Source organism: Nerophis ophidion, linkage group LG28, assembly GCF_033978795.1.
Source record: "Nerophis ophidion isolate RoL-2023_Sa linkage group LG28, RoL_Noph_v1.0, whole genome shotgun sequence".
Classification (NCBI taxonomy): Eukaryota; Metazoa; Chordata; class Actinopteri; order Syngnathiformes; family Syngnathidae; genus Nerophis; species Nerophis ophidion.
Genome location: NC_084638.1, coordinates 13292754 through 13320706, shown reverse-complemented (window position 1 = coordinate 13320706; position 27953 = coordinate 13292754). Strand labels below are relative to the sequence as shown.

General features: G+C 43.1%; 2 protein-coding genes across 6 annotated transcripts in view; both read left to right on the top strand.

Moving 5' to 3' along the window:
* Nucleotides 1–27953, top strand: part of LOC133545573 (zinc finger protein OZF-like) — a 538609-nt gene that overhangs the window by 316850 nt on the left and 193806 nt on the right. The window lies entirely within an intron of this gene.
* LOC133545602 (calcium-activated potassium channel subunit beta-2-like) overlaps nt 6783–27953 on the top strand; it is a 32045-nt gene continuing 10874 nt past the window's right edge. The window contains exons 1-5 of one of the 4 annotated variants that reach the window (XM_061891346.1): nt 6783–7151; nt 18725–18812; nt 18925–19055; nt 19133–19252; nt 19322–19492. In XM_061891346.1, coding sequence (XP_061747330.1) covers nt 19045–19055; nt 19133–19252; nt 19322–19492 — 302 coding nt within the window. In that variant the 5' untranslated portion in view covers nt 6783–7151; nt 18725–18812; nt 18925–19044. Of the gene's footprint in view, nt 7152–18686; nt 18813–18924; nt 19056–19132; nt 19253–19321; nt 19493–27953 lie in introns of all 4 variants that reach the window. The other 3 variants (XM_061891348.1, XM_061891349.1, XM_061891350.1) reach the window with 3 other exon arrangements.

Below are 27953 nucleotides of genomic sequence, written 5' to 3'. Positions count from 1 at the left end.
GATGCCGGCGGCGGACCAACTAGAGAGGCGAGCGACGACCGCGGCAGACCCACTGGAGATGCGGGCGGCGACTGCGGGCGGCGACTGCGGGCGGCGACTGCGGCAGACGCACTGAAGATGTGGCCAGCGACCGCGGCAGACCCACTGGAGATGCCGGCGGTGACTGCAGCGTCGCTACCAGCAAGCCGTCTTGCTTCAACAAGGTCATCCCAGCAGGGAATCATGGTAACATCATGGACGACCTCACTGGAGCAGGAAGGCTTGCTGGAAGTGACATTGCGGATGAGGTCATCTCAGCAGGGAGGCATGATAGCGACGTCATAGAAAACGCAAGAAGCAGCTGTGTCTCCCCAGCTGCACAGCTACTCATAACCCCCCAAGGGACCAGACCGACAGACTACAGGGATGGGTGGGAGGGAGCTTGATGAGAGGCTGAAGAATGCTTCAATCAGTGCCAAAATCTTATCAAGCTGCTGGAGCATAGAAATCTCTGCGGGGTCACTCGCTGGCTGGATCATTTCTATCACGATTTGGTGAGCGTTGCTTGCAGCGGGAGCCCAAGGATGCCGAGATGGCAGACGGCTTGCAAGGTAGAAATATATTTATTGGCAACAGGGAGGTGCACAGTAAGCCGACTAACAAGTAGAAGGATCCAGCACAGAATGAGGCACCCAGGTAGAACTAAATAAAAGTAATTATTGAGAATCAGATGTGCTGAAAGGATGTGCTTTAAAACACGAAGACCAAATAGGAAATACTGACAAAACAAGAGTACCGGGACAGGAAGTGATTTAAAAACACAGGAAGTAGAAACGAGAAATAAGAGCACTGGACAGGAATTAAAACGCCAAACACAGGAAAACACAAAGATGACCAAACTGTCAGTAGCAATTTTGACACTTTGCCACGTCATCTAAGGTGGCCCGCTACGAAATTTTGCATGGCTTGTCACATTATTCAATGTCGTCTGCAACACCATTCCACGTGGTCTACAACATAATTTAACGAGGCCACCACATCATTGTAAAGTGGCCCATCACGTTATTCAATGTGGTCTACCACATAATTTTAAGTGGTCCTCTCACGTTCTTCAATGTGGTCAGCCCCATTGCTAAATGTGTTCTGCCACATTATTTATGTGGCCTGCCATTTTATTTAAATGTGGCCCGTCACCTCATTCACTGTGGTTTGCCACATTCTATAAAGTGACCTGCAACATCATTCGATGTGGTCGAACACATAATTGAAAGTCGCCTATCACCTCATTTTATGTGGCCCGTCACATTATTCACGGTGGCCTGCCATATGGTTTAAATATGGTCTGTAACATCATTCACTGTGGAACACCACGTTATTTAAAGTGACCTGCAACATCATTCTATGTGGTCGAACACAAAATTTAAAATGGCCTACCATGTCATTTTTAGGTGGCCCGTCACATCATTCACTGTGGCCTGTAATGTCATTCACTATGGTCTGCCGCGTTATTTAATGTGGCCCATCACATCATTCACTGTGGTTTGCCACATTCTATAAAGTGACCTGCAACATCATTCGATGTGGTCGATCACATAATTGAAAGTCGCCTACCACATCATTTTATGTGGCCCGTCCCATTATTCACAGTGGCCTGCCATATTATTTAAAATTGGCCTGTAACATCATTCACTGTGGAACGCCACATGTTTTAAAGTGACCTGCAACATCATTCGATGTGGTCGAACACAAAATTTAAAGTGACCTACCATATCATTTTTATATGGCCCGTCACATCATTCACCGTGACCTGTAATGTCATTCACTATGGTCTGCCACATTATTTAAAGTGACCCGTCACTTTATAATTAAAATGTGGCCCGTCACATCATTCACTGTGGTTTGCCACATTCTATAAAGTGACCTGCAACATCATTTGATGTGGTCGATCACATAATTGAAAGTCGCCTACCACATCATTTAAGTGGCCCGTCACATTATTCACAGTGGCCTGCCATATTATTTGAAAATGGCCTGTAACATCATTCACTGTGGAACGCCACATGTTTTAAAGTGACCTGCAACATCATTCAATGTGGTCGAACACAAAATTTAAAGTGACCTACCATGTCATTTTTACGTGGCCCGTCAGATCATTCACTGTGGCCTGTAATGTCATTCACTATGGTCTGCCGCATTATTTAATGTGGCCCGTCACATCATTCACTGTGGTTTGCCACATTCTATAAAGTGACCTGCAACATCATTCGATGTGGTCGATCACATAATTGAAAGTCGCCTACCACCTCATTTTACGTGGCCCGTCACATTATTTAAAGTGACCCGTCACTTTATAATTAAAATGTGGCCCGCCACGTCATTCACTGTGGTTTGCCACATTCTATAAAGTGACCTGCAACATCATTCTATGTGGTCGAACACAAAATTTTAATGTGGCCTACCATATCATTTTACGTGGCCCGTCACATCATTCTCTGTGGCCTGTAATGTCATTCACTATGGTCTGCCACATATTTAAAGTGACCTGCAACAACATTCAACGTGGTCGATCACATAATTAAAAGTGGCCCATCACATCATTCACTGTGGCCTGCCATTTATTTTAAGTGGCCTTTAACATCATTCCCTGTGCTCTGCCACATTATTTAAAGTGATCTGCAACATCATTAAATGTGGTCGATTACATAATTTAAAGGGCCCTACCTTATCATTTTACGTGACCCGTCACCGTGGCCTGCCATGTTATTTACATGTGGCCTGTAATGTCATTCACTTTGGTCTGCCACATTATTAAAACTGACCTGCAACATCCTTCAATGTGGTCGATCACATAATTAAATGTGACCTACCACGTCGTTTTACGTGGCCCGTCACATCATTCACTGTGGCCTGCCATATTATTTAAAAGGGGCGCCATTGCTCGGTTGGTAGAGTGGCCGTGTCAGCAACTTGAGGGTTGCAGGTTCGATTCCCGCTTGTGCCATCCTAGTTACTGCCGTTGTGTCCTTGGGCAAGACACTTTACCCACCTGCTCCCAGTGCCACCCACACTGGTTTAAATGTAACTTAGATATTGGGTGTCACTATGTAAAGCGCTTTGAGTCACTTGAGAAAAGCGCTATATAAATATACTTCACAAAAGTGGCCTGTAACGTCATTCACTGCGGTCTGCCACGTTATTTAAAGTGACCTGCAACATCATTCAATGAGGTCGATCACATAATTTTAATGTGGCCTGCCACATCATTTTATATGGCCTGTCACATCATTTACGATGGCCTGCCATATTATTTAAAAGTGGCCTCTAATGTCATTCATATTCATATTATTTAAAGTGACCTGTAACATCATTCAATGTGGTCCATCACATAATTCAAAATGGCCTACCACATCATTTTATGTAGCCCATCACATTATTCACATTGGCCTGCCATATTATTTTTAAATGTGGCTTGTAACGTCATTCACTGTGGTCTACCACATTATTTAAAGTGGCCTGTAACATAATTCAATGTTGTTTTCCAAATAATTTAACGTGGCCATATGAGGGCAGCCATAATTATAAAGTGGCCCTCAACAACACGGCCTTTGTCTGAAAGAATCTTTATTGCCCTGCCACTTTTTAATCATCAATACAATAATTAGCCACCTGATACTGAGACAAGACACTTAAAGTTCGAACTGGAACACTGTTGTTTTTTGCAAATACCAGCTCATTTGGATTGGATATTCATTCATTCACAAACAAGGATGGGGCGAGGGTCACCACTTTGTGAACAAATGTGTGAGCAAATAGTCAAACAGTTAAGAACAACACTTCTCGACGAGCTATTTCAAGCAATTTAGGGATTTCACCATCTACGGTTCGTATCATCAAAATGTTCAGAAAATCTGGACAAAAAACTGCACATAAGCGGTAATGCCTGTGACCTTGGATCCCTCGGGCGGTACTGCATCAAAAAGCGAGATCAGTGTGTAAAGGATATCACCACATGGGCTCAGGAATATTTTAGAAAACCACTGTCAGTAACTATACTTAATCGCTATATCTGTAAGTGCAATTTAAAACTCTACTTCGCAAAGCTAAAGCCATTTATCAACAACACCCAGAAATGCAGCCGGCTTCGCCGGGCCCGAGCTCATATAAGACGGACTGATGCAAAGTGGAAAAGTGTTCTGTGGTCTCATGAGCCAACATTTCAAATTGTTTTTTAGAAACTGTGGACGCCGTGTCAAGGAGGAAAAGAACCATCCGGATTTTTATAAGCGCAAAGTTGAAATGCCGGTATCTGTGATGGTATGGGGGTGTATTAGTGCCCAAGGCATGAGTAACTTACACATCTGTGAAGGCACCATTAATGCTGCAAGGCAGTGGCCCGGTACCAATCGGGCCGCAGAATCATTTTTTATTCATTTCTATTTGAAAAAAAAAAAAAAAAAAAAAAAAAAAAAAAAAATATATATATATATATTTTTTTTTTTTTTTTTTTTTTTTTTTTTATTAAATCAACATAAAAAACACAATACACACTTACAATTAGTGCACCAACCACAAAAAACTCCCCTTTTCATGACAAAAACGTCCCTTTTTCATGACAAAGGGAGAAAAAAAAAAGGATTCCCCCCCCAAACCCCCCCGGGGCGCGGGACAAATTATCAAGCGTTGACCGGTCCGCAAATACAAAAAGGTTGGGGACCACTGCTGTAAGGTACATACAGGTTTTGGAGCAACATATGTTGCCATCCAAGCAACATCTTTTTCATGGATGCCCCTGCTTATTTCAGCAAGACAATGCCAAGCCACATTCTGCACATGTTTCAACAGCATGGCTTCATAGTAAATGAGTGCGGGTACCAGACTGGACTGCCTGTAGTCCAGACCTGTCTTCCATTGAAAATGTGTGGCGCAATATGGAGCCTAAAATATCCGAGACCCCGGACTGTTGAACAACTTAAGTTGTACATCAAGCAAGAATGGGAAAGAATTCCACCTGAAAAGCTTCAAAAATTCACATCCCATTTCCCCGGATTATAAACAACTCATAAGTACTTCTAATGTATATACTTGTTCTTATGCTATGTGAACTCACTATGTTCTCTGCTGGCTGTACATATCCTACTAAATAAGACCTACACTGTTTCAATGTCCACATTTCTCTGTTGATGCAATTGTTGATGACTGAAGTTCTGATATCAACCAAAGCTCCTCATCCCACCCCCCGGATTGTAAATAATGTAAATAATTCAATGCACATACTATGATGATTAACTTGTGTGATGACTGTATTATGTTGATAGTATATATTTGTACCATGAATTGATTAACGTGGACCCCGACTTAAACAAGTTGAAAAACTTATTGGGGTGTTACCATTTAGTGGTCAATTGTACGGAATATGTACTGTACTGTGCAATCTACTAATAAAAGTATCAATCAATCAAAGATTCCCGATTCCGCCATCCTAGTCACTGCCGTTGTGTCCTTGGGCAAGACACTTTACCCACCTGCCCCCAGTGCCACCCACACTGTGTTAAATGTAACTTAGATATTGGGTGTCACTTTTTAAAGCGCTTTTAGTCACTACAGAAAAGCGCTATATAAATACAATTATCTGAGAGCCATATGTAGTCATCAAAAGAGCCACATCTGGCTCGAGAGCCATAGGTTCCCTACCCCTGGTTTATAGGATACCTTTTCATCAATTTATGAGTAGAAACAATACATTTCATGAGTGTGAAGCGACCAGAATGAGAATCAGCACCTCCAAATCCGAGTCCATGGTTCTCGCCCGGAAAAGGGTGGAGTGCCATCTCCGGGTTGGGGAGGAGACCCTGCCCCAAGTGGAGGAGTTCAAGTACCTAGGAGTCTTGTTCGTGAGTGGGGGAAGAGTGGATCGTGAGATCGACAGGCGGATCGGTGCGGCGTCTTCAGTAATGCGGACGTTGTACCGATCCGGGTTTGGTAACCGGGTTCCGGTTTGGTAACCGCAGGATTAGGTCTCTGCTTTTTGCAGATGATGTGGTCCTGATGGCTTCATCTGACCGGGATCTTCAGCTCTCGCTGTATCGGTTCGCAGCCGAGTGTGAAGCGACCGGAATGAGAATCAGCACCTCCAAGTCCGAGTCCATGGTTCTCTCCCGGAAAAGGGTGGAATGCCATCTCCGGGTTGGGGAGGAGACCCTGCCCCAAGTGGAAGGAGTTCAAGTACCTAGGAGTCTTGTTCACGTGTGAGGGAAGAGTGGATCGTGAGATTGACAGGCGGACGTTGTATCGATCCGTTGTGGTGAAGAAGGAGCTGAGCCGGCAGGCAAAGCTCTCAATTTACCGGTCGATCTAGGTTCCCATCCTCACCTATGGTCATGAGCTTTGGGTCATGACCGAAAGGATAAGATCACGGGTACAAACGGCCGAAATGAGTTTCCTCCGCCGTGTGGCGGGGTTCTCCCTTTGAGATAGGGTGAGAAGCTCTGCCATCCGGGAGGAACTCAAAGTAAAGCCGCTGCTCCTTCACATCGAGAGGAGCCAGATGTGGTGGTTCGGGCATCTGGTCAGGATGCCACCCGAACGCCTCCCGAGGGAGGTGTTTAGGGCACGTCCAACTGGTAGGAGGCCACGGGGAAGACCCAGGACACGTTGGGATCCCCCGGGAAGAGCTAGACGAAGTGGCTGGGGAGAGGGAAGTCTGGGCTTCCCTGCTTAGGCTGCTGCCCCCGCGACCCGACCTCGGATAAGCGGAAGAAGATGACACTTTGCTTTTATCTGGAATGTGGAAAAAAAGTCAGTTTTTTTCTTGATCGTCTCAAGTTTGTTTTCCTTCTCCCGGAGCTGCCGTGGAGGTTTCTGGAAAGGTCAGACTCGAAAAGAGCGACTCCAGCTATTCTTTACGAGCTCTTTGACAGGAAGTCACCTATCACAGTTAGTCCAGCCTCTGGAGAGCGTGGTTCACAACAAGGGGAGCCGCTCTCACGGGTGTTGCACGTTTTAGTCCGACCGTAAAGTTAGTTCAAGGAGTAAGGCGGTGATTCTTAAAATGTGTGTGTCCATGTTTAGCTGAAACCAATACAGGTATGTGTGGAACTTGAGACACCCCGGGACGCAATGGCCAGCGTGTTCATACGCAGACCGAGCGTTGCAAGACACGGCGTGGAAATCACGTAAGTGGGACTCTTTTGTGGTGGAAATGCATGCAAAAATTTTGCCAGGAATGCATGGCCACTTTAACGCTTGGTGTCACTCACACTGTCAGAAAGCGCTCCCTGAAGCAGCTGGGAATGTAATACAAGCAGGAAATTACTCATCCACCGAGAATTTCTTGCCTTGTTTTTGTCCTGCGCAGCCCAATTAGATGATTTTCCCTCTGTGTCTGCTTGTTTGTCGTCCACTGCATGGTCAATGCCGGGGAAATGGCACTCTGAGTTCACCGCAAAACTTGGGAGACAAACATTTTTTTTGCAGCAAATCCAAGAGTGCTCCTGTTGTCTAGAGGAAATTGGACCTCTGTAAACACATTGGCATAACCTTGTTTGCAAACCTCTGTTGTCCTGGTACCAAAATGTATTTCCCTATTTTTCTAAATAAGGGGGACCACAAAAAAATTGCATTATTGGCGTTATTTTAACAAAAAAAAATGTTAGGCTACATTTAACATGTGTTTCATATACATGGTAGCTACTTTAAAGGGGAACATTATCACAATTTCAAAAGGGTTAAAAACACTAAAAATCAGTTCCCAGTGGCTTGTTGTATTTTTTGAATTTTTTTTTAAAATTTTACCGGTTCGGAATATCCCTAAATAAAGCTTTAAAGTGCCTTATTTTTGCTATCTTCGAAACCACTATCCATTTCCCTGTGACGTCATACAGTGCTGCCAATGTAAACAAACAATGGGAATACCACAGCAAAATATAGCAACATTAGCTCGGGTTCAGACTTGGATTTCAGCGGCTTAAGCGATTCAACAGATTACGCATGTATTGAAACGGATGGTTGGAGTATGAAAGTATTGAAGAAGAAACTGAAGCTATTGAGCGAATAGCTATTGACGCTATTCATAGCCATAGCGTGGCCGAATAGCTGCGTTAGCATCGCCGGTAAAATGTGCGGACCAAACGATCAGGACTTTCGCATTTTGTGATAATGGAGCAACGTAAATCCGTCGATTGGTAAGTGTTTTTTTCGCATTAAATGTGGGTGGAAGGAAACGTAATATAGTTGCAAATGCATCTGCAGGTTATCCATACATCTCTGTGCCATGTCTGCTTTAGCACCGCCGGTAAATAGCATGTTAGCATCGATTAGCTGGCAGTGACGCCGCGACCAAATATGTCGGATTAGCACATAAGTCAACATCAACAAAACTCACCTTTGTGAATTCGTTGACTTTATCGTTGCAAATGCATCTGCAGGTTATCCATACATCTCTGTGCCATGTCTGTCATCGCTGGTAAATAGCATGTTAGCATCGATTAGCGTAGCATGTTAGCATCGTTTAACTGGCAGTCACGCCGCGACCAAATATGTCTGATTAGCACATAAGTCAACAACAAAACTCACCTTTGTGATTTCGTTGACTTTATCGTTGCAAATACATCTGCAGGTTATACATACATCTCTGTGCCATGTCTGTCTTAGCATCGCCGGTAAAATGTGGAGACACTCTGGCACATTCAATGGGGGTCTGGCGGCAGACACTTTGGCATCTTCAGGCCAGTGGTGCAACTTGAATCCCTCCCTATTAGTGTTGTTACACCCTCCGACAACACACCGTCGAGGCATGATGTCTCCAAGGCTCCAAAAAAATAGTCGAAAAAACGGAAAATAACAGAGCTGAGACCCGGTGTTTGTAATGTGTAGAAAATGAAAATGGCGACTGTATTACCTCGGTGACGTCACGTTCTGACGTCATCGCCTCCAGAGCGATAAACAGAAAGGTGTTTAATTCGCCAAAATTCACCCATTTAGAGTTCGGAAATCGGTTAAAAAAATATACGGTCTTTTTTCTGCACCATCAAGGTATATATTGACGCTTACATAGGTCTGGTGATAATGTTCCCCTTTAAAGGCCTACTGAAATGAGATTTCCTTATCCAAACGGGGATAGCAGCTCCATTCTATGTGTCATACTTGATCATTTCGCGATATTGCCATATTTTTGCTGAAAGGATTTAGTAGAGAACATCGGCGATAAAGTTCGCAACTTTTGGTCGCTAATAAAAAAGCCTTGCCTTTACCAGAAGTCGCAGACGATGACGTCACCTGTGTGAGGGCTCCTCACATCCTCTCATTGTTTATAACAACAAAAAGAGCTATTCGGACCGAGAAAACGACAATTCCCCATTAATTTGAGTGAGGATGAAAGATTCGTGGCTGAGGATATTGATAGCAAAGGACTAGAGAAAAAAAATAAAGTAAAAAAAAGGCGATTGCATTGTGAGCGATTCATATGTTTTTAGACACATCTACTAGGATAATTCTGGGAAATCCCTTATCTTTCTATTGTGTTGCTAGTGTTTCAGTGAGTAAAATAGTACCTGATAGTCGGAGGGGTTTGTCCATGGGTGTGTTGTCGCCAGTCTCTGAGGGAATTAGTCACGGCAGCAGCAGCACGACAGAAGTTCCGCTGATCTCCGGTAAGAGGCGACTTTTTACCACAATTTTCTCACCGAAACCTGCCGGTTGACGAGTGGTCTGGATCCATGTTCGCTTGACCGCTCTGATCCATGGTAAAGCTTCACCTACGGGAATTTTAAACAAGGAATCACCGTGTGTTTGTGTGGCTAAAGGCTAAAGCTTCCCACCTCCATCTTTCTACTTTGACTTCTCCATTATTAATTGAACAAATTGCAAAAGATTCAGCAACACAGATGTCCGGAATACTGTGTGATTGCGCGATGAAAAGAGACGACTTTTAGCCGCGAGTGGTGCTGCGCTAGTATGTCCCCTCCAACTCGAGACGTCAGGCGAACGCGTCATCATACGCGACGTTTTCAACAAGAAACTCCGCGGGAAATTTAAAATTGCAATTTAGTAAACTAAAAAGGCCGTATTGGCATGTGTTGCAATGTTATTATTTCATCATTGATATATAAACTATCAGACTGCGTGGTGGATAGTAGTGGCTTTCAATCAATCAATCAATCAATCAATCAATCAATGTTTATTTATATAGCCCCAAATCACAAATGTCTCAAAGGACTGCACAAATCATTACGACTACAACATCCTCGGAAGAACCCACAAAAGGGCAAGGAAAACTCACACCCAGTGGGCAGGGAGAATTCACATCCAGTGGGACGCCAGTGACAATGCTGACTATGAGAAACCTTGGAGAGAACCTCAGATGTGGGCAACACCCCCCCCCCCCTCTAGGCGACCGAAAGCAATGGATGTCGAGCGGGTCTAACATGATACTGTGAAAGTTCAATCCATAGTGGCTCCAACACAGCCGCGAGAGTTCAGTTCAAGCGGATCCAAGACAGCAGCGAGAGTCCCGTCCACAGGAGACCGTCTCAAGCGGAGGCGGATCAGCAGCGTAGAGATGTCCCCAACCGATACAGGCGAGCGGTCCATCCTGGGTCCCGACGAGCGGTCCATCCTGGGTCTCGACTCTGGACAGCCAGTACTTCATCCATGGTCATCGGACCGGACCCCCTCCACAAGGGAGGGGGGGACATAGGAGAAAGAAAAGAAGCGGCAGATCAACTGGTCTAAAAAGGAGGTCTATTTAAAGGCTAGAGTATACAAATGAGTTTTAAGGTGAGACTTAAATGCTTCTACTGAGGTAGCATCTCGAACTGTTACCGGGAGGGCATTCCAGAGTACTGGAAAACGCTCTATAGCCCGCAGACTTTTTTTGGGCTTTAGGAATCACTAATAAGCCGGAGTCTTATTAGTTATTTCAGTAGGCCTTTAACATATTTTACTGCCTTCTCTTGTTATATTCTTATTTTTACTGTTATATTTTTATTCTCATTGTTGCTTTTTATTGTTATTCTTATTGTAATATTTTTTTCTATTTTGTTTCCATTTATACCGCCATTATTTACTTTTACAAATTCGATCTCAATTCTGTACACTGATACTGGAATTTTAATTTTCCTGAGAGAACTCTCCTGAAGGAATCAATAAATTACTATCTATCTATATATTAGGGCTGCGAATCTTTGGGTGTCCCACGATTCGATTCAATATCGATTCTTGGGGTCCCAATTTTTTTTCGAATCGATTTGATTCTCGATTCAAAAACGATATTTTTCCGATTCAAAACGATTCCGTATTCATTCAATACATAGGATTTCAGCAAGATCTACCCCAGTCTGCTAACATGCTAGCAGAATAGTAGATTTAACCCAAAAAAAGCTTTTATAATTGTAAAGGACAATGTTTTATCAACTGATTGCAATAATATACATTTGTTTTAACTATTAAACGAACCAAAAATATGACTTATTTTATCTTTGTGAAAACATTGAACACAGTGTGTTGTCAAGCTTATGAGATGCGATGCAAGTGTAAGCCACTGTGACACTTTTAAATTTTTTTTTATAAAAGTCTAATGATAATGTCAATGAGGGATTTTTAATCACTGCTATGCTGAAATTATAACTAATATTAATACTGTTGTTGATAATATTCATTTTTGTTTCACTACTTTTGGTTTGTTCTGTGTCTTCTCTCAATTGCTCTGTTTATTGCAGTTCTGAGTGTTGCTGGGTCAGGTTCGGTTTTGGAATTGGATTGCATTGTTATGGTATTGCTGTGTAGTGGTTTGTTGGATTGATAAATAAAAAAAGAAATAAAAAGAAATCAAAAAAAGAAATCGATTTTTTAAAAATGAGAATCGATTCGGAATCGCACAACGTATTCGATTCGATTCGAATTTGAATCGATTTTTTCCCACACCCCTACTATCTATCTATCTATCTATCTATCTATCTATCTATCTATCTATCTATCTATCTATCTATCTATCTATCTATCTATCTATCTATCTATCTATCTATCTATCTATCTATCTCTCTATCTATCTATCTATCTATCTATCTATCTATCTATCTATCTATCTATCTATCCTATTGCCATTTTTTCCTTAAATAAAATAGTGAACATACAACAACTTGTGTTTTAGCAGTAAGTAAACAATATAAGGCTCCTAATTAGTTTGCAGACGCATGCAGTAACACACTGTGTCATTTATCATTCTACCACTTTGTCAAAATTATTCAGGACAAGCTGTAAAAAGGTTAATGTGCTGTTGATGTCTGCTTACCGTCTGTTTCAACATGGTCTATCGACACTTTTGTTCGAATGTAATAAATATCACTTATTCTTCTGTTGTTTGGATACTTTACATTAGTTTCGGATGATGCCACAAATTTGGGTTTTGATCCGATACCAAGTCGTTGCGGGATCATACATTGGTCATAGTCAAAGTCCTCATGTGTCCAGGGACATATTTCCTGAGTTTATAAACATAATATACAATTAAAAAAATATCGATGTAATCATAATAGTATCGACTCGATACGCTCCTGTACTTGGTATCATTACGGTGGATGTCAGGTATAGATCCACCCTTGGCGTTTGTTTATACTGTGACTCCGGTGAGCTACGGTGTGTTGTGAAGCATGTTTAGCTATTCCTCGTCCTGCAGGGATGATACTTGTAAGAAACCTACTTTATTTGTCGCCATGGAGACCAGGATTACTGATTTAGAAGTAGCTAAAATAATTGCAGGCTGCGGCTCGCTATGTCTTAAGCACCTGAGGGTGTTTCAGTGTTCTAATTTCACCTTTATCATCACCTTTTAAGCCAAAATGCGTCCATTCTCCCTTTTCTGTCTACACACTGTGTCTGCTTGTAAGTACTCCGTGTCTGTGTGCTGCCAAACATGCTCCTCTGCTCGTAAAACCACAAATGTCAAGACGTGAAGGGTGGGAAACCGGTATTTTTTGGAGGCGGTATAGTACCGAATATGATTCATTAGTATCACGGTACTATACTAGTACCGGTAGACCGTACAACCCTAGTCCTGACGTTGAGCAACTCAGACATAACGTTGAAACTGTCAGGCTTTCCCCTGACAGTTTGTCTATGTTTTAGTTTTTTTCCCCTGCATTTGTCGGTTTCCTCTGTGTTTAGTATTTCCTGTCCTTAGTTCCTGTCTAGTGCTCTTATTTTGTCATCTTCCTGTCTTGTTCCCTGAGTGCTGTGTTCCTCCTCAGCTGCGGCTGATTGGCACCTGGCCACACCTGTTGCCAATCAGCCCGCTCCTATTTGTACCTGCTTTGTCTTGTGTCAGTTGCTGGATCGTTGTATTGTCGTTGCCACATGTCGCTCTTGTCGTGTCGTTTTGTCACAGCTACTACCTGTCGTGCTACATTTTGTCCTGGTCGTCGTAGCGGTAAGCCGTTTCTGTTAGCATGAGCCATTTCCAGTTTTTCCTGTTTGCTACCCGCTAGCTTCCACGCTAGGTCCTTTTTATGTTTCTTGTTAGCTTCTATCCTAAAGACCCTTAGTTTGTTATTCCGCCCATGTGCGCGCTTTTTGTTTGTACCCTTTTGTTTTTGTCTTGGTATTTAATTAAATCATGTTTCCTTACCAAATGCCTGCCTCCTTCTCTGCATCTTGGGGTTCGACACCAACTAACTGTGACAGAAAGATGCTCTTTCACAACATTTTAATCAATGTTGGGTTCTGACGTTGTTTTGACCATTGAATTTTGGTCATGTCTCAACCGATATTCTACAAAACTGAAACACCGTGCTTTTTTACAACTTTGTATTTGATGTCTGGTTCTGATTTTGATTTCACCTTTGAAATGTGGTAATTTCCCAATAGTACTTTTCGACCTTTTTTGAGCCAAGGCACACCACCGTCAGAAATCTTTAAAAACCGAAACTCAGTTGACGGTAAAAAGTCGTTGGATATGACTTCAAACCAAAACCAACCATGCATCACTATAGCTCTTGTCTCAAAGTAGGTGTACTGTCAGGACCTATCACATCACCCTCTGACTTATTTGGAGTTTTTTGGTCTCGTCTTGAGCTCCTATTTTGGTGGCTTTGTCTTTTTTGGGGGTATTTTCTTGTTGCGGATTCATGTCTTCCTTTGAGCGATATTTCCCGCATCTACTTTGTTTTAGCAATCAAGAATATTTCCATCCATCCATCCATCATCTTCCGCTTATCCGAGGTCGGGTCGCGGGGGCAGCAGCCTAAGCAGGGAAGCCCAGACTTCCCTCTCCCCAGCCACTTCGTCTAGCTCTTCCCGGGGGATCCCGAGGCGTTCCCAGGCCAGCCGGGAGACATAGTCTTCCCAACGTGTCCTGGGTCTTCCCCGTGGCCTCCTACCGGTTGGACGTGCCCTAAACACCTCCCTAGGGAGGCGTTCGGGTGGCATCCTGACCAGATGCCCGAACCACCTCATCTGGCTCCTCTCGATGTGAAGGAGCAGTGGCTTTACTTTGAGTTCCTCCCGGATGGCAGAGCTTCTCACCCTATCTCTAAGGGAGAGCCCCGCCACCCGACGGAGAAAACTCATTTCGGCCGCTTGTACCCGTGATCTTATCCTTTCGGTCATGACCCAAAGCTCATGACCATAGGTGAGGATGGGAACGTAGATCGACCGGTAAATTGAGAGCTTTGCCTTCCGGCTCAACTCCTTCTTCACCACAACGGATCGGTACAACGTCCGCATTACTGAAGACGCCGCACCGATTCGCCTGTCGATCTCACGATCCACTCTTCCCCCACTCGTGAACAAGACTCCTAGGTACTTGAACTCCTCCACTTGGGGCAGGGTCTCCTCCCCAACCCGGAGATGGCATTCCACCCTTTTCCGGGCAAGAACCATGGACTCGGACTTGGAGGTGCTGATTCTCATTCCGGTCGCTTCACACTCGGCTGCGAACCGATCCAGAATATTTCAGTTGTTTTTTATTCTTCTTTGTGGGGACATTGTTGATTGTCATGTCATGTTCGGAAGAGCATTGTCTTTGCTCCACAGTAAGTCTTTGCGGTTGTCCAGCATTCTGTTTTTGTTTACTTTGTAGACCAGTTTAAGTCTTTTTCTGCAGCTTCAATGCCTTTTTCTTAAGGGCAATCACCTTTTGTTTATTGGTAGTTTTAAGCATGAGATACCTTTTTACCTGGACGCTGCCTCCCGCTGTCACGCCTGTAAGTATATGTTTTGGTTTGGGTCAGGTTATGTTTAGTTTTTTGGACATTTAAGTTCTGTCTTGACACTTCCTGGTTTGTTTTCGTCTCCATGCCAACTCATTACTCTTCACCTGTCATGTCACGTCCCTGTCCTCATCCTCACACCTGTTTTCACTAATTATCATAGCTACTTAAGTCACTCTTTTTCTTATCATGCTAAAGATGTACCAAAGTAGCATATATGTCACACATGTTTTATGAGGAATGCCTGGAATATATAAATGTTACAATTGTTTTAAAGAGTTTGAGATTATGAAGAATAACAACCCAGGTATTGCAAAAACTCATTGATTTTAATTGGGTTCATTTTTGACCCCATTTGTGGAATTATTCATAGGTTGTCCATCTAAGGCATGGATGTCAAACTCTGGCCTGCAGTTTAATTTCATTTGGCCCTTGAGGCAATATCAAATTAAGATTAGAGCTGGCCCGCCGGTAACACCACATTCACCGCTAATAATCATACTTGCCAACCTTCCCGATTTTCCCGGGAGACTCCCGAAGTTTAGTACCCTTCCCGAAAATGTCCCTGGGCAACCATTCTCCCGATTTCCACCCGGGCAACAATATTGGGACACGCCTTAAAGGCACTGTCCTCTACAACATGCCGTCACGTCCTCTTTTCCTCCATATAAACAGCGTGCTGGCCAAGTCACATGATATGTGCGGCTTTCACACACACATACTTGGTCAACAGCCATACAGGTCACACTGAGGGTGGCCGTATAAACAACTTTAACATTGTTACAAATATGCGCCACACTGTGAACCCACAACAAACAAGAATGACAAAACACATTTCGGGAGAACACCCGCACCGTAACACAACATAAACACAACAGAACAAATACCCAGAACCAATTGCAGCACTAACTCTACCGGAACGCTATAATATACACCCCCCCCCCGCTACCACCAAACCCCGCCCACCTCATTTTTATTTTATTTTCGAATTTGTTAGCCTGTGGAAAAAGTTAATGTTGATATTTACCCCAGAAGGCTGCAAATAGAATAGATTAAATTTTATTTGTTTTTTGAAAGTTGATTTTGCACTATTACGTTATATAAGCTCTGCCTGTTCCATGGGAGGAAGCCCGAGTACCCGGAGGGAACCCACGCAGTCACGGGGAGAACTGTTAATTAAACCTTGGCGAGAATGAAGGGGGACAATTGACACAGGCTTTATTTAAGTTTTCTTTGAAATCTCTTTGAACAGAGTGATTAAAGCAAAGCGGCTACACAATCTATGATAAAGAAATGGGCAAAACGCAATAAACAGAAAATCACTCCATAGGGAGGAAAAAGGCAATAGCAAAATTACACACAAATCTTCTAACAAAAGAACAACAATCTATGATTAGCTAAAAAAAAGGTAAATCACTCACGCAGAGGAGGCAAGAACTTTTTAACAGAAAGTGCGCTATAAAAAGCTGAGAAAACTACAAACTGAAGCGCTCCAAGAGGAGGGAGGAAAAAAAAAAGGCAAAGCACTGAAATTAGACACAAAATTCTTGAGCGAAAAACTTTAACAAACAAAATCACTCTTTCTCAGAGGAAACAAAGAAATCAATAAATAAGGCAAGGCAATACTTAGCAAAACTTGGTTCGAGGCTGTGGACAAGGCTGGAGGCACGTAGCGAGACGATATACTCGGGCACAAGACAAGAGGAAGACCAGACATTTATACACATGAGGGAGGGTGACACAGGTGGGCACAATCAGGCAATCAGGAGAGAGACATCAGACCAGTGAAACAGGAGGAAAGGCAAGTGACCTGAAACGAGAGGGAGAGTTAACCTTTCAAAATAAAACAGGAAATGACAAGACAACATGTCCCGGCAAGAAATCTGCGTTCAAAAGACTCCGGCTTATTAGTGATTCCTAAAGCCCAAAAAAAGTCTGCGGGCTATAGAGCGTTTTCCGTTCGGGCTCCAGTACTCTGGAATGCCCTCCCGGTAACAGTTCGAGATGCTACCTCAGTAGAAGCATTTAAGTCTCACCTTAAAACTCATCTGTATACTCTAGCCTTTAAATAGACATCCTTTTTAGACCAGTTGATTTGCCGCTTCTTTTCTTTCTCCTATGTCCCCCCCCCTCCCTTGTGGAGGGGGTCCGGTCCGATGACCATGGATGAAGTACTGGCTGTCCAGAGTCGAGACCCAGGATGGACCGCTCGTCGGGACCCAGGATGGACCGCTCGCCTGTATCGATTGGGGACATCTCTACGCTGCTGATCCGCCTCCGCTTGAGATGGTCTCCTGTGGACGGGACTCTCGCTGCTGTCTTGGATCCGCTTTGAACTGAACTCTCGCGGCTGTGTTGGAGCCACTATGGATTGAACTTTCACAGTATCATGTTAGACCCGCTCGACATCCATTGCTTTCGGTCCTCTAGAGGGGTGGGGGGGGGGGGTTGCCCACATCTGAGGTCCTCTCCAAGGTTTCTCATAGTCAGCATTGTCACTGGCGTCCCACTGGATGTGAATTCTCCCTGCCCACTGGGTGTGAGTTTTCCTTGCCCTTTTGTGGGTTCTTCCGAGGATGTTGTAGTCGTAATGATTTGTGCAGTCCTTTGAGACATTTGTGATTTGGGGCTAAATAAATAAACATTGATTGATTTATCGCCAATATCCTTCAATTTCTGTAAATACCTGGCGTTGCAAACCCCATCTAGCGTCTGTCTGTAGGGAACTTTTACGACTTCTTTAAAATTTCCCCAAGTGGACGTCATTGTTGCTGCAAAAGTGTGGAAAAATATTTAGAAAACTGCCGCAGACGAGTAAACAAAGTTTTGACACATAAGATGGCGGCTGCCTCGAAGGATTATAGGTAATCGCTGCTAGCGGAAACCTATGTATATCGCGAAATGATTGATTGATTGATTTATACTTTTATTAGTAGATTGCACAGTTCAGTACATATTCTGTACAATTGACCACTAAATGGTAACACCCCAATAAGTTTTTCAACTTGTTTAAGTCGGTGGATGTGAATTCTCCCTGCCCACTGGGTGTGAGTTTTCCTTGCCCTTTTGTGGGTTCTTCCGAGGATGTTGTAGTCGTAATGATTTGTGCAGTCCTTTGAGACATTTGTGATTTGGGGCTATATAAATAAACATTGATTGATACTTCACCCAGGTGTGACAAGAACGTGCAAACTCCACACAGAAAGATCCCGAGCCCGGGGTTGAACCCAGGATTACTCAGGACCTTCGTATTGTGAGGCAGATGCACTAACCCCTGTTCCACCGTGCTGCCCTATTTAAGCCTTGCTTGTTCAATATTCCTTGCAAAACTTGTTTGGGTCCCTATTTAAAGGTTCATTTGTTCAACCTCGGCCCGCGGCTTTGTTCAGTTTTAAATTTTGAGTTTGACACCCCTGATCTAAGGGTTAATCATCAGCCTATTGATAGACCTTACCCTTCATCAATCCACAACTTACTTATTCACATGTGTGTTGTGTGTGACTAAAGCTGCACACGTAGCTGAGGCCACTCTGTGTTATCTCCAGGACCTGCAGAGAGCAAGAGGATCCACAAGCAAAGTGTTGTTTTGCCGAGCCCAATGACTACGTGTTGACAGCGTTCATGATACAGCGGGTAGGTTCTTCCCCGGCCGGCATTAACACCCTGCATCTGTCATCCTGTTTACATTTTTAGTGTTTCTTTGTGCTTCAAATGGAATGTTTACCCAATGAATGGCTATGACCAGAGAGTCCGCCATAACAGGGGCGAGACTATGGCCCAGGCACGTCGTAAAAAGGAAAGAGTGCTTATTCATAGAAGCAGATATCTTTGAGTAGCTGGCTAAATTGTGAATTTGACGGTAAACATGCATCAAAGGTAAGTCTGGCTTGATTTGTGGCTCCTCAAAGCATTCTGTCTTTAAGGAAAGCAAAACCGACCGTGTTTCATTCCAGGTCTTTTCAGCATTCTCTGCGGTCCACTTCAGCGAGTAAAGGAGGACGGGGGTCGTCAAGAAACATGTTCTTCGTGGCCGGGGCCCGGAACACAGCGTCAGGCGTCGGGGATGAAAGGCGGTGAGGAACGACACCAGGTTATTTTAATATTATTAATCCGCCTCATGTGTTCTCTTGTGGCATCATCAGATCAATTTATAAGAAATTCCGCGAGGTAGACTTACTGGACAAAAAGAAGACAGTGACGGCTCTCAAACCCGGCGAAGATCGAGCTATTTTCCTGGGTCTTGGAATGATCCTGTCCTCTGTTATGATGTACTTTGTGCTTGGGATCACAATATTACGTTCGTACGCAGAAAGGTAAGGCTCCGAATTATGTTATACTGTTATACTTTTCAGATACGGTTGTACCTCAACTTAATCGGTTCACCACGTTTGTATCTTAAATCAATGTCCGTTGTAGGATCAGATGTTTTGGGCAACTCTTACGAGGTTCACTGTAGCATTTTCTACGGCAACTAAGGGCGGGGATGCTTGCAACTCCATTTTTTTCGCTGCAACCTAAAGAAGTTTTTCCTAATTGCTGGAGGGCCTCCAAAAAATATCAATCAATCAATCAATGTTTATTTATATAGCCCCAAATCACAAATGTCTCAAAGGACTGCACAAATCATTACGACTACAACATCCTCGGAAGAACCCACAAAAGGGCAAGGAAAACTCACACCCAGTGGGCAGGGAGAATTCACATTCAGTGGGACGCCAGCGACAATGCTGACTATGAGAAACCTTGGAGAGGACCTCAGATGTGGGCAACCCCCCCCCTCTAGGGGACCGAAAGCAATGGATGTCGAGCGGGTCTAACATGATACTGTGAAAGTTCAATCCATAGTGGCTCCAAGACAGCAGTGAGAGTCCCGTCCACAGGAAACCATATCAGTTCGGGCCGCAGCAGTACGTAGTCATAATACACTTTTAGGATAGGATAGGATAGGATAGGTCTGTTTTCAGCACAAACCTGTTCAAGATTAGACAAACAAACAGAGTACAGGGTTACAGAACAAGAACGCTGATGGGTCGACATAAGGCGCCCCGTAAAAGATGGGAAAAAGGTAAACGCTGGGGAAGGATGAGTAAAAAAATACAATCCAGTTCCGAGTGGGAAAAAACCTCCACAGCAAAGCACATATACATATTACAACATACATCTCGAGATATCTAGCAACAGAGGGAAGGTAGTTCAAGGTCATGGTGGTAGGTCGCAGCTCTCAGGCGCTACGGGATTTGCGTTGAGGGCGTTGGGTTGGGGTTGGGGGTAGGGGGGTGTATGTGTGGCATATATTTTTTTTGTGGATGTGTGTGTGTGTGTATATAAGCCCGTAGTGTGTCTCTGTTCCGCGGCCTTGATGTATTGTACCGTCTCGTCCAAAGTCAACAACAACAGGTGTGCGTGTCCATGAGAGACAAGAAGGGAGTTTGTTGTGTCTTCGCTGCAGTGACCTTCAGGAGAGTCTCGAAGCCGGGGAAACAATCCAAGTTAGAATGATTATGTATGCGAGTGAAAATAAAATTTGCTTTTCACTCTAAAATTGTCTATGACTGGTCCTCAAAAACTGCGGGGTAGACAGTCCGATGTAATCCACAGTTCTTCCCGCATCCTCCAATCATTTGTGGCAGCTTTGGGGTACTTTGAAGACTGCCAGCAACTTCCAATTTGTCGACAAACCAGAGCAACGCTTACTCCAATCAGCGGTCATAATTCCGAATAGGTGGTTATCTTCACGTCCTCGACAGAAAAGGGTCGCCAGGCATGCGGCCCTCCTTCTTCTCCCAAGAGTCCGTCCAAGGTTCCTCCAAACCCAAGATCTTGTCAATTTTGTTGAGGCCAGTTAAATAGTTCCAATGTTTAGATTTGGAGAGCAGTGCAAAAAGAGGCAACAAGAAAGTTAAGACAAGACAAAACAAAGAAGCAAGCAGGAGAGATAAGGGAGAGGAAAGGGGAGCATCCACCCTCGGCGAGTGCCGGAGGGAAAAACTTTTCCACCATTTGTGGCAGTAAAGACAAAGTCTGGCGCTAAAGCCATATTCAAATTTTTTTAGTGCAAAAAATAGGGCTAAAATGATGGAGCTGAATTTTCATTTGTACTGCATGTAAATAATAATGATAAAAAAATGTAATAACAATAACATTGTAGCTGAGATAGACAACAGCGCCCCCCGCAGCCCCGAAAGGGAATAAGCGGTAGTAAATGGATGGATGGATGAATGGATAATACATTTCATTCATAAATGCCTTTCAAAAAACCCCAGGACAGTTTAGATCAGGGGTCTCAAACTCAATTTACCTGGGGGCCACTGGATGCAGAGTCTGGGAGAGGCTGGGCCGCAAGAAAATATTTCTTTAAAGGGGAACATTATCACCAAGCCTATGCAAGCGTCAATATATACCTTGATGGTGCAGAAAAAAGACCATGTATTTTTTTAACCGATTTCCGAACTCTAAATGGGTGAATTTTGGCAAATTAAACGCCTTTCTGTTTATCGGTCTTTTAGCGATGACGTCAGAACGTGACGTCGCCGAGGTAACACACCCGCCATATTCATTTTCACGATACAAACACCGGGTCTCAGCTCTGTTATTTTCCGTTTTTTCGACTATTTTTTTGGAACCTTGGAGACATCATGCCTCGTCGGTGTGTTGTCGGAGGGTGTAACAACACTAACAGGGAGGGATTCAAGTTGCACCACTGGCAAGAAATCTGCCGCCAGACCCCCATTGAATGTACCAAAGTGTCTTCAAATTTGACCGGCGATGCTAAGACAGACATGACACAGAGATGTATGGATAACTTGCAGATGCATTTGCAACCATTAAGTCAACCAAATCACAAAGGTGAGTTTTGTTGATGTTGTTGACTTATGTGCTAATCAGACATATTTGGTCACGTCATGACTGCCAGCTAATCGATGCTAACATGCTACGCTAATCGATGCTAACATGCTATTTAGGGTAGCTGTATGTACATTTGAAACTAGATACCCACATTTAATGCGAAACAAACACTTACCAATCGACGGATTTAAGTTGCTCAGAGATGCGAAAGTCCTGATCGTTTGGTCCGCACATTTTACCGGCGATGCTAATAAGGCAGCCATGCTATGGGCCACTTCATTAGGTACACCCACGCTATGGCCGAATAGCGTCAATAGCTATTCGCTCAATAGCTTCAATTTCTTCTTCAGTTTCGTTTTCGCTATCTGCCTCCATACTCCGACCATCTGTTTCAATACAGCGTAATCTGTTGAATCGCTTAAGCCGCTGAAATCCGAGTCTGAATCCGAGCTAATGTCGCTATATCTTGCTGTGGTAACCGCCATGTTGTTTGTATTGGCAGCACTGTATGACGTCACAGGGACATGGATAGTGGTTTCGAAGAAAGCGAAAATAAGGCACTTTAAAGCTGTATTTGGGGATATTCCGAGACCGGTAAAATTTTGAAAAAAAAATCCAAAAATACAACAAGCCATTGGGAACTGATTTTTATTGTTTTTAACCCTTTTGAAATTGTGATAATGTTCCCCTTTAGAAAAAATGTTGCATACTCCTCAGCATGTCTAGTTGTATAATGACGTTTCAAATTGTATCCTTTGTGCACCACAATTTTCTCTGTGCAAAGAAATATTGCATCTCCCACTTTTCCTTGAATTGTCTTTGCTCATCACTAACCTTTCTCTTCACTGCAGGCTTTGAAATACACATGTTTGGGGTTGTGGAATATATTTGTATTTAGCCCAGGGCTGGGCGATATGGTCTTTTTTCAATATCTCGATATTTTTAGGCCGTATCGCAATACACGATATATATATCTCGATATTTTGCCTTAGCCTTGAATGAACACTTGACACATATAATCACAGCAGTATGATGATTCTATGTGTTTACATTAAAACATTCGTCTTCATACTGCGTTAATATATGCTCATTTTAAACTTTCATGCAGAAAAGGAAATCACAACTAAGTCAATTGACCAAAACTGTATTTCCATCCATCCATTTTCTACCGCTTATTCCCTTTCGGTGACTTTTTAAATGATGCTACATATTAGCAGTAATGCTACTTTTGGTCACAACGCTTGTGCCCCACACTTGAAGAATTAAAGTTGTCTATTCGACATATTCCCGCTTGAAGCCGAACGACCGCCAGACGACGGACCCCCTGCTGTTTTTCTTGGGAATTCATTCTTCCTTCATTCGCATCTTCTTTCTCTCGTATTACCACTCGCACGGCTTCGCTAGCATCACAGCTAACGTTACCCAGTCTGCTACCTCTCTGCTCCGTGAGGGCGTCTACGTAGGTGACGTATGACGTGACAGTATGTGTAAATTTGTGCGCTTGCTGTCTGTGAGAAGGATAAAAAGAAGGATTTGGGGAGAGCCTGTAGTGTAATGCCAGCAGCTAAAAGCAACTGCGTGAGAACGTATACTTGAATATCACGATATAGTCATTTTCTATATCGCACAAGGACAAACCCGCGATATATCGCGTATATCGATATATCGCTCAGCTCTAATTTAGCCTATGCAGGGAGAATAATGTTAGTTCCGCAATGTGTGTCGTTCCGCTTTTCCTCCCTACAGCAACAAAGCGGTCGGCGGATAATAGCAAGGAAAGTACCTGGATAGCGAGCGCAAAAAAGTGACGGCTCCCGTAGCGTCATATAGAAATACGTGTCGTGTTCATCGCGTGGGGCAATGCAAGTTAAACAATAAAAAAAAAATAATGGTTTGAATTGGTTATTGGGGGCTGTTATTACTGATGGACAGGTGTCGCGGTGTGACTGCAGCCAGGCACGTAAGAAAACCCTTCTCTCCATGGCAACGTTTGTGTCGCTTTCACTCATTTGCCGCTTTTCCGCTAACGCAGGCAACCCAGAACGTTGAAAGAGCCATTTTGGACCCAAATAACACAACGCTGTCAAGCGGCATTCATATAAAACTGGCGCGCCGCAATAACATTAAACTTCCACATTAAGGTGGGGGCCGCAAAATAACGTCTCACGGGCCGTGTGTCTGAGACCCCTGCTTTAGATAAATAAACATATTATTTATTATTTTTGTTTATTTATTTTAGTACAACATAGATTTATGTACTGTACAAGCCAAAAGTTTGGACGCACCTTCTCCTCATTCAATGTGTTTTCTTTATTTTCATGACTATTTACTGTCAGGGTTTCCCCTCACAGTTTGTCTATGTTTTAGTTTTTTCCTCTACATTTGTCTGTTTCCTCTGTGTTTAGTATTTCCTGTCCTTAGTTCCTGTCTAGTGCTCTTATTTTGTCAGCTTCCTGTCTTGTTCCCTGAGTGCTGTGTTCCTCCTCAGCTGCGGCTGATTGGCACCTGGCCACACCTGTTGCCAATCAGCCCGCACCTATTTGTACCTGCTTTGTCTTGTGTCAGTTGCTGGATCATTGTATTGTCTTGTAGATGTCACGTCTAGTCGCTCTTGTGATGTGTTATCGCTCCTGTCGCGTCGTACCTTGTCTTTGCAGCGTAGCGGAAAGCTATATTCAGTTGATGTTTGTAGCTTACTGTTTTTTTGTTCCCTGCTTCCGTTTTATTTTTCATTATACAAGTAGGACTTCTGTTTGCCTGTTCGCTACCCGCTAGCTTCCACGCTAAGCTCCTGTTTGTTATTTTGTAGCTCCCAGGCTAGCTCCTTTTGTTTGATTATCCGCCTCGTGCGCACTTTGTGTTTGTACCGTTTCGGTTTTGTTTTTGTCTTAGTATTTAATTAAATCATGTTTTCTCATTCCATGCCTGCCTCCATCTCTGCATCTTGGGGTTCGACACCAAATAACGTTGACATTTGCATTGTAGATTGTCACTGAAGGCATCAAAACTATGAATGAACACATGTGGAGTTATGTACTTAACAAAAAAGGTAATAATCACTGAATGAAAACATGTTTTATATTCTAGTTTCTTCAAAATAGCCACCCTTCGCTCCAACTATTGCTTTGCACACTCTTAGCATTCTCTCCATGAGCTTCAAGAGCGAGTCACCTGAAGTGGTTTTCACTGATTTTATACAATTTAAATCTGATTCGAGGCAATGTTGTACAGTACAGACCAACAGTTTGGGCACACTTTCTCTTTTCAATGCGTTTTCTTTATTTTCATGACTATTTACTTTGTAGATTGTCACTGAAGGCATCAAAACTATGACACCTGTGAAGTAAAAACCATTTCAGGTGAAGCTCATGGAGAGAATGCAAAGTAGTAATCAGGGCAAAGGGTAGGCTATTTTGAAGAAACTAGATTATAAAACATGTTTTCAGTTGTTTCACCTTTTTTGTAAAGTACATCAGTAATGTGTTCATTCATAGTTTTGATGCCTTCAGTGACAATCCAACGTTTAAATAGTCAGGAAAATAATGAAAACACAATCAATGTTTACTTATATAGCCCTAAATCACTAGTGTCTCAAAGGGCTGCACAAACCACTACGACATCCTCGGTAGGCCCACATAAGGGCAAGGAAAACTCACACCCAGTGGGACGTCGGTGATAATGATGACTATGAGAACCTGATGACTATGAGAACCTTGGAGAGGAGGAAAGCAATGGATGTCGAGCGGGTCTAACATGATACTGTGAAAGTTCAATCCATAATGGATCCAACACAGTCGCGAGAGTCCAGTCCAAAGCGGATCCAACACAGCAGCGAGAGTCCCGTTCACAGCGGAGCCAGCAGGAAACCATCCCAAGCGAAGGCGGATCAGCAGCGCAGAGATGTCCCCAGCCGATACACAGGCAAGCAGTACATGGCCACCGGATCGGACCGGACCCCCTCCACAAGGGAGAGTGGGACATAAAAGAAAAAGAAAAGAAACGGCAGATCAACTGGTCTAAAAGGGAGTCTATTTAAAGGCTAGAGTATACAAATGAGTTTTAAGGTGAGACTTAAATGCTTCTACTGAGGTGGCATCTCGAACTGTTACCGGGAGGGCATTCCAGAGTACTGGAGCCCGAAATGAAAAAGCTCTATAGCCCGCAGACTTTTTTTGGGCTTTGAGAATCACTAATAAGCCGGAGTCCTTTGAACGCAGATTTCTTGCCGGGACATATGGCACAATACAATCGGCAAGATAGGCTGGAGCTAGACCGTGTAGTATTTTATACGTAAGTAGTAAAACCTTAAAGTCACATCTTAAGTGCACAGGAAGCCAGTGCAGGTGAGCCAGTACAGGCGTAATGTGATATAACTTTCTTGTTCTTGTCAAAAGTCTAGCAGCCGCATTTTGTACCAACTGTAATCTTTTAATGCTAGACATGGGGAGACCCGAAAATAATAAGTTACAGTAATCGAGACGAGACGTAACAAACGCATGGATAATGATCTCGGCGTCTTTAGTGGACAGAATGGAGCGAATTTTAGCGAATTATATGAGAAGGTGTGTCCAAACTTTTGGCCTGTACTATAAATCTATTTTCCGTCAGTTATTTATGAGTCTCTTCTTATGCAGAATATTTGGTTAGTACTTATAATTCTTATCAGCCTGACCTAAGCCTAAAGTCTTTGTGTTAAATACTAATCTTTGTGATTAACACATGGTTTCTTATCATTTGACGAGGTAGTAAACTGTCAGTAAATTAGATATGATTATTGAATGCGATTAAAAATCAAGGGTCAAATTATTATTTCAGTGTTAATATTTGTGTGGGCCCTGGGCCTGTTTTGTCGAGGAAAAGTTGAGAACTGAGGTCAAAAAGGTTAAAAACCCCTGACTTAAAGCACAAGTATTAAACTCAAGATCTGGCCTACCGCATAATTTTATGTGCTCCACCAAAGCCTGGAATAAAAGTGGGTCAATAAAGCACTTTATCTTTCTTAGTAAATATACATTTGTATTTGTTTGTTTCTATTTTGAAAGAACAATTGCATGTCTTTTAACTTTATTATTAACTGATCATGCAACAAACAATACAAATAATATTACATGTATTCAATGAAATTAAATATCTGCTTGTCACCCTGACTTAAGATTTTAAAGCCAGTTAGCCATCAATTGTTATGTAAAATACATATAATAGTCAAATGCTAATGCAACCGTGTAATAATAGTATAATGTGAATATAAATTATGTTTTTTAATTTGCTAAATTTTTGTATTCATGAATTTTTAACAATAAACCAAATTGTCTCTGTATATGGGATCCCCGTAAGTCCCAGAAATGTTTGATGAAACCATGAAGATATTTACTAAGCAATCTTGCCGTTTTCCGAACTTCCCCAAACGAGCTTCAGTGGCGTATTGACCCAAAGACCTTTGTGCAAGCCAGCCATTTTTATTGAGTTGTAGTCAATAAGTTATTTATTTTTCTCCGTCCATCTGTTGTGGGGCAGACTGGATCCTAAAAGCACATGCATGCTAAAAACTGTTGCCATTTCTAAAAAAAATAAAAATGTGTCATACAGTTGTAATGTATGTCTATTAGTAGATCCCATATGGAAGCGCTAAAAACTACAACATGGCTGATGGGATGGAGACGCAGTCGAAGGGGGGCTTGTCCCTGAGAAGGACTTCGGCATGTCAATCGATCAATCAATCAATGTTTATTTATATAACCCTAAATCACAAGTGTCTCAAATGGCTGCACGGGCCACAACGACATCCTCGGTTCAGAGTCCACAAAAGGGCAAGGAAAAACTCACGCCTCAGTGGGACGTCAATGTGAATGACTATGAGAAACATTGGAGAGGACTGCAGATGTGGGTGAGCCCCCCCTCCCAGGGGAAACTGAATGGGGACGTAAAGTG